The sequence below is a fragment of the Oncorhynchus mykiss genome, chromosome 23, assembly GCF_013265735.2.
Source record: "Oncorhynchus mykiss isolate Arlee chromosome 23, USDA_OmykA_1.1, whole genome shotgun sequence".
NCBI classification, from domain to species: Eukaryota; Metazoa; Chordata; class Actinopteri; order Salmoniformes; family Salmonidae; genus Oncorhynchus; species Oncorhynchus mykiss.
Genome location: NC_048587.1, coordinates 18,285,076 through 18,298,105, shown reverse-complemented (window position 1 = coordinate 18,298,105; position 13,030 = coordinate 18,285,076). Strand labels below are relative to the sequence as shown.

Genomic DNA, 13,030 nt, shown 5'->3' with positions numbered 1-13,030 from the left:
AACTGTGATATACAGAGTTCCAAACTGCATCTGGAAGCAACGTCAGCACAATAGCTGTTTGTCGCGAGATTCATGAAATGGTTTTCCATGGCCGAGCAGCCGCACACAAGCCAAAGGGCACCATGCGCAATGCCAAGTGTCGGCTGGAGTGGTGTAGAGCTCACCGCCATGATTCTGGAATGAGATGTTTGACCAGCAGGTGTCCATATACTCTTGGTCATGTAGTGCTACATTTTGGCCATGTAGAGTGTTGCAACCAAGGACAGACGATTTTTACGCTCTACGCACTTCAGCTGCCCTGTTCTGTGAGCTTGTGTGAATTACCACTTTGCGGTTGAGCCGGTTGCTCCTGGTCGTTTCCACATCACAATAACAGCACTTACAGTTGACCGGGGCAGCTCTAGCAGGGCAGAATTTTGACCAACTGACTTGTTGGAAAGGTGCCACGTTGAAAGTCACAGAGCTCTCCAGTAAGGCCATTCTACAGCCAATGTTTGTCTATGGAGATTGCATGGTTGTGTGCTCAACTTTATACACCTGCCATCAACGAGTGTGACCGAAATAGCCAAATCCACCAATTTGAATGGGTGTCCACATACTTTTGTATATATGGTGTATATCATATCTTAATATTGGGGTTATTGTTTGATTGAAGAGTGAGTAATCCACGATCATAGAAAGGCCAGTGTGGGGAGGGTTGTACTCACAGCGATCCCGGCCTGGAACTCAGAGGTAGGGACCACAGGGATGGTTCCTCCATGCTTCCCAAACTTCCTCTCCAGACTCTCCTGGACGGACACTGAGGGAGACCACAGACAGTTCATATGTATATGACTAGATGATGTATATTATGTTGTAGTGAATATGGATATGAATCTGACTAAATCCTCATTGAACCATCATGAAGGATACAGCTCATAAATCTTCAATTTTAGGTCATTTAATAGTTATTTCACCTGCATTAATAATATGGTATAAATGTTCTCTTTCTACGAAAATGTTATGGGTTTGGCAATTCACAGCCGTATCTATTCTGAGCTCTTTTCCATGTCTCCAACACTGCCCAGTCTTGCCACTCTCGAGGGACTAGGGAATGGCTTCAGCTTCTGAAATATTCAGAAACCATCCCACTCGGCGACAAGCATAACCCCAGCTCAGTCCTCCACTGCAATGTACTGAAAACCGAATCTACATACATGTTCTGAGGGGCTTTTGTGTGAAAATGCATGTGCACAATATCAGACTGCCTCATTGATGCTGCTGATAGACCGGGAAGAGAGAAAGAGGGTGAGTGTTAGACAAGGCCTGCAGACAGTCAGCATCCACCTCTTCCTGGAAACCCTACATAAAGTGACTGACAATAATGTTCTCGCTCACCAGGCACGGAGGAGGGGCTGTACTCTGTGTGCTGTGCGTGTGTGTGTGTGTGTGTGTCTGCGTGCCTACTCTGCAGTCCAATACATTTTTTATGTGCAACATGAGTCACAGCTGTAAAAAAACAACATTGTGTTTAATCAGCCTCAGGTTTGACATTTCTAATAGTTCTCATTCCCATTCTAACAAATCTCCCCGTTGGCACGGGGAAGTAATTAAAGATGTACACTTTAGTATAATACAAGATCAACAACATCCATCTTTGTGACTTAACAGAGAGCAGGCTGAACTTAGTAGGAGCGAGTGCTTTGCTACAGGTAGAGAAATGTCAGACTTACTGAGCAGGTGGTAGTTGGAGTCCCTCTCGTACTTTTTTTTTTTTTTTACCTTTATTTAACCAGGCAAGTCAGTTAAGAACAAATTCTTATTTTCAATGACGGCCTGGGAACAGTGGGTTAACTGCCTGTTCAGGGGCAGAACGACAGATTTGTACCATGTCAGCTCGGGGGTTTGAACTCACAACCTTCCGGTTACTAGTCCAACGCTCTAACCACTAGGCTACCCTGCCGCCCTGGGCAATCCGCCCTGGCATGCTGTCAATTAACTTCTGGGCCACATCCTGATTGATGTCAGCCCATTCTTGCATAAGCAATGCTTGTAGTTGGTCAGAATTTGTGAGTTTTTGTTTGTCCACCAACCTCTTGAGGATTGACCACAAGTTCTCAATGGGATTAAGGTCTGGGGAGTTTCCTGGCCATGGACCCAAAATATCGATGTTTTGTTCCCCGAGCCACTTTTGCCTTATGGCAAGGTGCTCCATCATGCCGGAAAAGGCATTGTTCGTCACCAAACTGTTCCTGGATTGTTGGGAGCAGTTGCTCTCGGAGGATGTGTTGGTAACATTCTTTATTCATGGTTGTGTTCTTAGGCAAAATTGTGAGTGAGCCCACTCCCTTGGCTGAGAAGCAACCCCACACATGAATGGTCTCAGAATGCTTTACTGTTGGCATGACACAGGACTGATGGTAGCGCTCAACTTGTCTTCTCCGGACAAGCTTTTTTCCGGATGCCCCAAACAATCGGAAAGGGGATTCGTCGGAGAAAATGACTTTACCCCATTCCTAAGAAGTCCAATCCCTGTACCTTTTGCAGAATATCCGTCGGAGAAAATGACTTTACCCCATTCCTAAGAAGTCCAATCCCTGTACCTTTTGCAGAATATCAGTCTGTCCCTGATGTTTTTCCTGGAGAGATGTGGCTTCTTTGTTGCCCTTCTTGACACCAGCCCATCCTCCAAAAGTCTTCACCTCACTGTGCGTGCAGATGCACTTACACCTCCTGCCTTCTGCCATTCCTGAGCAAGCTCTGTACTGGTGGTGCCCCGATCCCGCAGCTGAATCAACTTTAGGAGACGGTCCTGGCGCTTGCTGGACTTTCTCGGGCACCCTGAAGCCTTCTTCACAACAATTGAACCGCTCTTCTTGAAGTTCTTGATGATCCTATAAATGGTTGATTTAGGTGCAATCTTACTGGCAGCAATATCCTTGCCTGTGAAGCCCTTTTTGTGCAAAGCAATGATGGGATTCCATTCATTTGATGGCAAAGAGGGACTTTGCAATGAATTGCAATTCATCTGATCACTCTTCATAACATTTTGGAGAATTTGCAAATTGCCATCATCTAAACTGAGGCAGCAGACTGTGAAAATTAATATTTGTGTCATTCTCAAAACTTTTGGCCACGATTGTATAGGCATTCTTCACAGATGAAAGCAGGTTCACACTGAGCACATGTGACAGACGTGACAGAGTCTGGAGACTCACCAGAGGTAGCCTGACTGCCATTAGGTACCGAGATGAGATCCTCAGACCCCTTGTGAGACCATATGCTGGTGCGGTTGGCCCTTGGTTCCTCCTAATGCAAGACAATGCTAGACCTCATGTGGCTGGAGTGTGTCAGCAGTTCCTGCAAGAGGAAGGCATTGATGCTATGGACTGGCCCGCCCGTTCCCCAGACCTGAATACAATTGAGCACATCATGTCTCGCTCCATCCACCAACGCCACGTTGCACCACAGACTGTCCAGGAGTTGGTGGATGCTTTATTCCAGGTCTGGGAGGAGATTCCTCAGGAGACCAACCAATTTTTGTGTGATTTTGTCAGCACATTCAACTATGTAAAGAAAAAAGTATTTAAGAATATTTCATTCATTCAGATCTAGGATGTGTTATTTTAGTGTTCCCTTTATTTTTTGAGCAGTGTATATATATATACTGAGATCATGTGACACCTATATTGCACACAGGTGGACTTTAACTAATTATGTGACTTCTAAGGTAATTGGTTGCACCAGATCTTATTTAGGGGCTTCATAGCAAAGGGGGTGAATACATATGTACACACCACTTTTTCATTTTTTTGAATTTTTTGAAACAAGTAAGTAAGTCACTTCACCAATTTGGACTATTTTGTGTATGTCCATTACATGAAATCCAAATAAAAATCTATTTAAATTACAGGTTGTAATGCAACAAATAGGAAAAATGCCAAGGTGGCTGAATATTTTATTTATTTTTTAAGGTAGGGATGTGAATCAGGAAACCAGTCAGTATCTGGTGTGACCACCATTTGCCTCATGCAGCTCAACACAATATATTCTACTAAATGCCTCAAATGTAAATATATTGTCTGATTTAAGCTTTGCAGCTGTTTTTGCTGCTGCTGTTTAGACAAGAAGTCATGTTGAGCTCCATCTGTAGCCTCACCACCTCCGGTCATTTTATCTATAAATTCTACAATCCTGCTAAACTCTGCTTATCCTTCAGACCTGACAGACACACTGGGAGACATTGCAGGAGAGATGTCTGGTGAGAGTGACGACAAATCTAAGGACAACAGCGCCGCAGACCAAGTGCTGTCATTTGGGAAAAGTCTCTTCGGCTGAGTCAGACTTTGAAGCGGTTTCTCTCATTGTCAGTCAATCTGACAGACCTCTGGTTATAGCCTATGAAGAATATATTATTTTACCATCATAATCTATTATTATCACTATGCTACATTGTGTAATGTTAATGTTATGTATTATATTTGAAAAATAAATTAAAAATGTTTATTTCAAAAGTCTGTTGAATTAGGTACAGCGGGGATTACGCAACCAAAACCTAGCTATTGATATACAAAATACGCAGAATTTACCTCAATGGAAAAATCTTTGCATACCCCATGGGGAATCATGGTTTCTGGTTTGACTCAATGAATACATTAAATAGTAACAATTGAGCATTTTAAAGTTTAATTCTGTATCAACAAAAAGGCAGTACAAATTCTCTTACATAGAATCCCAAAGCAGTCAATCAAGGCCGTTCTCACATATTCCCTCCCATCTCCCCTTCCAGTAGCCTTCAGCACAGAAACCATTCTGATATGGCTCAAATTCTGAGGCAAGACAAAGCATTCAGGTTTAGAACAAAGGCATCGAAAAGGTGAACAGAACAATCTTCTGGAATTCAGCGTTTTAGTGTTGTGCCAACCTACTTACAAACATATAATAAGTCTGTATTTGTAACAAATGTATTTTATGATATCATCTTGAATAGTGTAGAAGCACACGTTGTGCACTGCTTTATAAACGCACTGAAGTCTTATTGGGAGACTTTAAATAGAAAGAACATTCTGGTGTAGGTAAGAAAACTTTCTCCATGTAGGTAAACATTTGCTCCATTTCACCACAGGAGAAACCGGTGCAATTAAGGCTTTACGTGTGTTTCTGATATGCTCTACATTCTATTATATTGACTAACTTACTCAAATCTGTCTGTAGATCCATAACAGATACTGAAATAGCACAACACTGATTCATAAAAGCAGTATCCCGTGAAAGCTGTAGACCAGAATTTTTGGTGTTTACTGGCATAAGAATTTAGTAACAGGAGTAAATGGGTTGGAGTCCATAGAATGACTGAAAAAAATAAATGAGGTTTCTACAGTAAAGGAAAAAAAATGACCATAGACACAGTAGCGTCATAGAACAGCCCTACTGGATTTAAGGCAAGCTAGAACATGGGTTCTCTTGAAGACATGAGAACGCAAAAGAATGTGCATATTGCTTGGCTGGTTTTACATATACAACGAGTAAAGCTAATGGTCATGTGTAAAATGTAAACACTTGATATGTTGTGTGATTGTTGGGGGGGTGGGGGGGGCCTGGGTCTGCTCGGGTGGACGGACAGACAGACGGAGGCGGGCGGGGTGGTGAGGAGCCGCCTATGTGAAGGTAACACCAGCCTCGTTGTACACCTTGAAGACCTTCTCGATGGCGTTGACGTACGCTGCCGTCCTCAGGTCAAGGCCCAGGTTGTACTTGTTAGCGGTGCGCATGATTTGCTAAAAAGGGGAGAGAAAACAAAGAATATAAACTCAACCAAGATATTCATCTCCGTGTCCCTTCAAGTAATCATTATTTTCCCATCCTCCATTTCTTACCTACAGCAATACACCACTATTGTTCCATTATCAATGCAGTGATCCATTTCCACAGGATAATAAAGCATCTCTATGTGTACTTTTAAAGAAATAATCCCCAGGGAGCAATAAGCAAGTAACAAACCAGCAGACTATCATGCAGTATGTCTGCACAGAGTACTACATTTCCTGGGAGATGGTATAGGCAACCCCATATGATGCAGGGGGATGTCATTCCACAAAGGCTGGATCCTCAGTCAGACGTGACATTAAAGTCATCAGTGTTTGTGGGATAGATAGTGTGTTAATGGTAGAGGGAAGCAGGGTAACGGTCTGAATCTTCATCCTATCGCTGCTCTCTCTGGCATCAGTGCTGGGCCTTAGCAATGATGAGAGACTAACAAAGCCCTGGCTGCCCCAGTTACCACTGCTCGCACGCACAGCAAACCGGTGAGAGAGGATGTGGGTGTGGATGTGGGTGTGTGTGTGTGTGTGTGTACCATGTTCGAGAGCGATTTATTTTATGAGCTTGAATGAGGAACAAAAAAAATGGTGGCAAGATAGCAGTGAAAAGGCAATATGAGCTTAGTGCTGTTTGGGTAATGAGATGTGAAAACAGAAATGGAGCTTGTCACTGGACCGTTGAAGCATGACTTCAACTTTCAAGACTTCATTTCTCAGAACAGGAGTAATAGGATGCCTCAGGACCTTGTGTTTGATTAACACAGCATTTCCTTTGAATAAAACCCCTGTCCCTGGACCTGTGAGGAACCATTTAGCACAGATAATCATGTTTAAGCAATCGGCCTCTTACCCTGGCAGACCTCTCCATGGTGTAGGCCAGTCCTGAGTGCACAATGTCCTTCTCTGAAGCTCCCTGGAACCAAACAGAGAAAAATACATTGAAAATAGGGCTCAGAGCTCACATTTAGCCCACTAAACTAAACCCTTACTCATCTCTGGAGAAATGCAGCTTAACTGTGATATACAGAGTTCCAAACTGCATCTGGAAGCAACGTCAGCACAATAGCTGTTTGTCGCGAGATTCATGAAATGGTTTTCCATGGCCAAGTAGCCGCACACAAGCCAAAGGGCACCATGCGCAATGCCAAGTGTCGGCTGGAGTGATGTAGAGCTCACCGCCATGATTCTGGAATGAGATGTTTGACCAGCAGGTGTCCATATACTCTTGGTCTTGTATTGCCACATTTTGGCCATGTAGAGTGTTGCAACCAAGGACAGAATTTTTTACGCTCTACGCACTTCTGCTGCCCTGTTCTTTGAGCTTGTGTGGCTTACCACTTTGCGGTTGAGCCGGTTGCTCCTAGACGTTTCCACTTCTCAATAACAGCACTTACAGTTGACCGGGGCAGCTCTATCAGGGCATAATTTTGACCAACTGACTTGTTGGAAAGGTGCCACGTTGAAAGTCAGAGCTCTTCAGTAAGGCCATTCTACAGCCAGCATTTGTCTATGGAGATTGCATGGCTGTGTGCTCAACTTTATACACCTGCCATCAACGAGTGTGACCGAAATAGCCAAATCCACTCATTTGAACGGGTGTCCACATACTTGTGTATATATATAGTGTATATCATATCTTAATAAAATATTGTTTGATTGAAGGGAGAGTAATCCAGGATCATAGAAAGGCCAGTGTAGGGAGGGTTGGACTCACAGCGATCCTGGCCTGGAACTCAGAGGTAGGGACCACAGGGATGGCTCCTCCATGCTTCCCAAACTTCCTCTCCAGACTCTCCTGGACGGACACTGAGGGAGACCACAGACAGTTCATATGTATATGACAAGATGATGTATATTATGTTGTAGTGAATATGGATATGAATCTGACTAAATCCTCATTGAACCATCATGAAGGATACAGCTCATACATATTCACTTTTAGGTCATTTTAAAAAGTTATTTCACCTGCATTAATAATATGGTATAAATGTTCTCTTTCTACAAAAACGTTATGGGTTTGGCAATTCACAGCCGTATCTATTCTGAGCTCTTTTCCATGTCTCCAACACTGCCCAGTCTTGCCACTCTCGAGGGACTAGGGAATGGCTTCAGCTTCTGAAATATTCAGAAACCATCCCACTCGGCGACAAGCATAACCCCAGCTCAGTCCTCCACTGCAATGTACTGAAAACCGAATCTACATACATGTTCTGAGGGGCTTTTGTGTGAAAATGCATGTGCACAATATCAGACTGCCTCATTGATGCTGCTGATAGACCGGGAAGAGAGAAAGAGGGTGAGTGTTAGACATGGCCTGCAGACAGTCAGCATCCACCTCTTCCTGGAAACCCTACATAAAGTGACTGACAATAATGTTCTCGCTCACCAGGCACGGAGGAGGGGCTGTACTCTGTGTGCTGTGCGTGTGTGTGCGTGTGTGTGTGTGTGTGTGTGTGTGTGTGTGTGTGTGTGTGTGTGTGTGCTGTGCGCGCGTGTGTGTGTGTCTGCGTGCCTACTCTGCAGTCCAATACATTTTTTATGTGCAACATGAGTCACAGCTGTAAAAAAACAACATTGTGTTTAATCAGCCTCTGGTTTGTCATTTCTAATAGTTCTCATTCCCATTCTAACAAATCTCCCCGTTGACACGGGGAAGTAATTAAAGATGTACACTTTAGTATAATACAAGATCAACAACATCCATCTTTGTGACTTAACAGAGAGCAGGCTGAACTTAGTAGGAGCGAGTGCTTTGCTACAGGTAGAGAAATGTCAGACTTACTGAGCAGGTGGTAGTTGGAGTCCCTCTCGTACTTGAAGGTCAGTCTACCGTAGCTGACATGGTTTAGGTTCTTCAGCCACTCAAAGTAGGAGACAGTCACTCCACCAGCATTCAGGTACATGTCCTGAATAAACAAGAGAGAGGGCGAATCAAGAGCTGTGAAGTCACAGAGACAGATGAAGCAACTATCCGCACTATATTGATCTCTAAATAAAATGTATGACAATTGTTATTGTATGCATTGTCTTAAAATATCCCTGGACTACGATTCATCTCTACTCAAAGAAGTAGAGTCAGACTCTGGAACCCAGAGGTATGCAATCCAACTCAATGTTCCTGAAATCCCAGTCTTCATGTAGATTTAACAAGTCAGAATCTGGCCTACTTCCAGGCTATTTTTCTGTTGTTGATCTTGGTCTGTGAAACCGACTCTAAAAATATCTACGTCTCCAGGACCAACAGAATCCAATGGAACCTGCTACAGGTGTAGGGCGGGCCAGCCCCTGAAGGGACTCCTATCAACTCTACGTAAGAGGGTTTGTCTTCTCAAGAATTCAGCATTCTCCGTGTTGCTCTTGCCATTCCCCATTTTCTTACATCTATGTGAAGCAGTAGGTTCTGTTGTGAAAACATCCTGTAGGTCTGCTATCTGATTGGAAGTTGACCAATAGGATTACTGTTGAGTTAACAACTCAGATTTAAATAAAAACATATTCAAAGGGTTATAAAAAGGGTCTTAGCTTCATTGTGTCTCTCTTTGATCCTGACCTGCGCTGGTGAGATACACTCGCCCTCTTTCTCTCGCCACCCCAGGGATACCTGGGGCGTGGCTTTTCAGGCTATGATGTCTCTCTCTCTCTCAGTCTCCCTCTCCCATGAGCTAAGGCACAAGCAATTGATTCTTTGTCTCGTTCTCTCCCTCTCATGCCTTGAATAATGCTTTGAAATATTAGTAATGCCTTGTAACTTAAAGGGATATTTCAGGATTTTGGCAATGAGGCCCTGTATCTACACTACCGTTCAAAAGTTTGGGGTCACTTATAAATGTCCTTGTTTTTGAAAGCACATGTTTTGTTCATTTAAATAACATTGAATTGATCAGAAACACAGTGTAGACATTGTTGTTGTTGTAAATGACTATTGTAGCTGGAAATGGCTGATCTTGTATGGAATATTTACATAGGCATACAGAGGCCCATTATCAGCAACCATCACTCCTGTGTTCCAATGGCATGTTGTGTTAGCTAATCCAAGTTTATAATTTTAAGAACGCTAATTGATCAGAAACCCCTTTTGCAATTATGTTAGCACAGCTGAAAACTGGGTATCTACTAGCATGCTAGCAGATACCCATAGACTTCCAGTCACTGCGCTGATGCTAGTTAGCAATTGCGTTAGAGCTAGTTAGCAACTCCCTTCAAACTGCTCACACATGGTATCCACGAGTTCATCTGACCCTGGGGAAGTAGATGAAGGGCCTCAATGACAAAATCCCAAAGTATCCCTTTAAGCCTTGTATGTGAATTCATTCATTTTACAATGTAATTAAATCAATTAGCCTTTAGAATTCCATTCCCAGACCTTTCTAATACTTTAACTCACCTACAGTCTCTTGCACATTGCTAAATCATCTTTATGGAGTCAGATAATTCATTTAATAGAATTTGTTAGCATGCACACTACAGTCTTATTACAGGTTGCATGTGAGGTATAAATAATATACAAACATGATAAATATTTCCCAACTACACAAGTGGATAAATGGATAATTGATTCATATGCAGTCTGAAATACTGAATGCAGCCGCTTACCGGAATCACCATGATATTCCTCTCCAGGAAGATCTTGTCAGCGTCCGGAGTGGTGGGGCCGTTGGCTCCCTCAGCAATGATCTGGAACAAACACAGAGGATTTAAATACAATCAACATACAGAATCCAGCTCTCCACAAATGTCTTTTTACTGTTAGTGATGATTGTGTATGTTTTACATAACTTACATAAACATGACTAAACACCCCCCAATTAGCCTGCTCGGTCAAACTGACTGGAGCAAACACATTCATGTGGAATCGTTGCACATCGCCCAATGCTGGTCTGACCTTGGCTTTGATTTTGTGCGCATTGTTCCTGGTCAGCTGCTTCTCGCTGGCGGCGGGGATCAGGATGTCACAGTCGGCCTCCAGGATGCTGCCTTCGTACGGTGTAGAGTTGGGGAAGCCCACGATGGTGCCGTGTTGCTGGTGAGAAGGAGGAGAGACGAGAGAGAAGGAGACACAGAGAGATAAAGTAGACAGACAGTACCACTTGTCATCTGTCTCAGATGGCTGTATGGCTGTGGGGGACTTTCAGAGTGTAGGGACACTGTACGTCCTCTAGGTGGTAGCCTTAGACAGTACGCTCCACTGTGCTCCCCACAAGGACAGGGAACAGACTCGGGCGACCTGCAGGCTATTGACCGTAGCTAGGAGTTGTGTACTGACCAGCTTGTAGTCCTCCAGCTCCTTGGGGTCGATGCCATTGGGGTTCCAGATGCTTCCATCCATCTCTCCAACACCGACACACTTGGCACCGAAACGGTGCAGGTAACGCATGGAGTGCATGCCCACGTTACCGAAACCCTGGGAGAAGAGGAAGAAGAATGACACGCTTCAGAATAAAATAGAGAAAATGGGCCAAAAAGGTTCCAACCTGGAACCTGTGGTAGATAATTCACGCGTTGCTAAGCCTGTTCCGCTTGTTTGCACCAAATGTCCATTTACGTTTATGTTCTTGTTCATGAGACACATGCTCGGTTGGCACAGTAAACATGTCATGTAGCGTCTTCTGGTCCAATGAGTTTATTGTTCGCTAACGCTAATGAGGACACAGTAATCAGTATAGATTGTAATTAGCAGTAGCAATGTGTTCTACTGTAGGAGGGAGGACAGTCCTCTACACATCCAAATGGAACACCTTGCTGACGAGCCATTATCCCGTCTGTTCGTGATTATACCGACCTCGTGGGTTCCATCCAATAGTAGCCTCGAATGTTGCTACCTCTAACCCAAACGAAAATACATGTTGTGCTTGATCTGATGACAACCAAGCAGAGTGGATATTCCAATACCTTTTAACATGCGGAACATATTCATACATCACTCAGATATCAATTATTTATGACATGAGGAAAGTAGGCAGCTCCACTACAGCAGCGGCCAATAGAAAGACAAGTCAGCAACCTAGATTACTGACGGCACTCCCTCCCCCCGGTCTTTCCAGGCGAGCAGAAACATGCTCGTTAGGTATGGATTTCAAGGGATAAGGATGCATTAGGTTACAGACACATTTTTTAAAAAAGGCATCTGGATCGAATTAAATCTTTCCTCCAAGATGTTTTCCTAATGACATTTCCCATAATTACATTAGAAGGCTGCAGAACAGAGGAATTGATTCTCTGGCCAATTTTGCACTGAATCACGTACAGTTGATATCTTGTCAACATGAGGGGGGGGGGGGAATCTATATGTGGAACATAAAGGCTTAATGCTTGGTCTCAGTGCCAAAAGGCACAGTCATTCTGTAGACATATAAGCAGTGCTGAAGTAGATGCATGCCTTGCATTAAACAGCGCTGCCATAACAGAAGACACTGTTAGGTGCAGAGCCAAACCTCTTATTGCTTTGAAACCTGATGAAAGATGCTTAATGAAATGCCTTTCCTAATCAATAAGTGCCCGTGTCTGTGTACCTGGATGACAAAGGTCTTGTCGGTGAAGCCGGGGCTCAGGCCCAGCTGGGTCATGTAGGCCGTCTCGTTGATGAAGTTCTCGATGCCGTGGAACACTCCACGCCCGGTGGCTGAGATCCTGCCGTGGATGCCCCCCTGGCTGATGGGCTTACCAGTCACACAGGCATGGGCGTTGATGTCCTGGACACAGAGGAGAGGAGCGTGTGGTTGGTTAGCGGTGGAATTAGCAACTTCACCAAAGAAAACAAATTCCTCAGTCGGCCATTTTATTATACATATTTTGTAAACCTTGTATTAGGTACTCTGGACAGTGTAGACAACATATGTTGGGATCTACTGAAGACAAATCTTTCAAGGGGAAAAGATAAGGATCTAGCGAGACTCCACTAAAGAAATATTTGACTCAGAAACAAATCTAATTAGAAATCTGCAGTCGATGACTATGCCCAAAAAAACAAGTCACAATGTGCCCTCTTCTCGGTTTTCTTCAAGAAGTTAAATCCACTTCGTGTTTCATTTCCTTGCCACGATACTAACAAATATCACAATACTGGTATCGTCCACAGCACTGTCCTGTCCTCAAACTGTGATAAGCCTAATCCTAGACAGCACAAGAGCACACGTCTCTTCATAGTGCTGTTTTTAGACTGAGACCAACCTCTATGACTACGCTATAGGGTAGAAGTTGTAGTGTACAGTTGAAATGCTTTACCTTTTGGAGTG

General features: G+C 43.7%; 1 protein-coding gene across 2 annotated transcripts in view; it reads right to left on the bottom strand.

The window, feature by feature from the left end:
• LOC100136626 (glutamate dehydrogenase, mitochondrial) overlaps positions 1-13,030 on the bottom strand; it is a 30,625-nt gene that overhangs the window by 2,173 nt on the left and 15,422 nt on the right. The window contains exons 6-13 of one of the 2 annotated variants that reach the window (XM_021580359.2): positions 12,308-12,487; positions 11,062-11,199; positions 10,681-10,818; positions 10,392-10,472; positions 8,581-8,704; positions 7,513-7,604; positions 6,649-6,711; positions 4,643-5,756 (exon numbers count right to left, since the gene is read on the bottom strand). In XM_021580359.2, coding sequence (XP_021436034.1) covers positions 5,637-5,756; positions 6,649-6,711; positions 7,513-7,604; positions 8,581-8,704; positions 10,392-10,472; positions 10,681-10,818; positions 11,062-11,199; positions 12,308-12,487 — 936 coding nt within the window. In that variant the 3' untranslated portion in view covers positions 4,643-5,636. Of the gene's footprint in view, positions 1-707; positions 800-4,642; positions 5,757-6,648; positions 6,712-7,512; positions 7,605-8,580; positions 8,705-10,391; positions 10,473-10,680; positions 10,819-11,061; positions 11,200-12,307; positions 12,488-13,030 lie in introns of those variants that run through there. The other variant, XM_021580360.2, reaches the window with a different exon arrangement.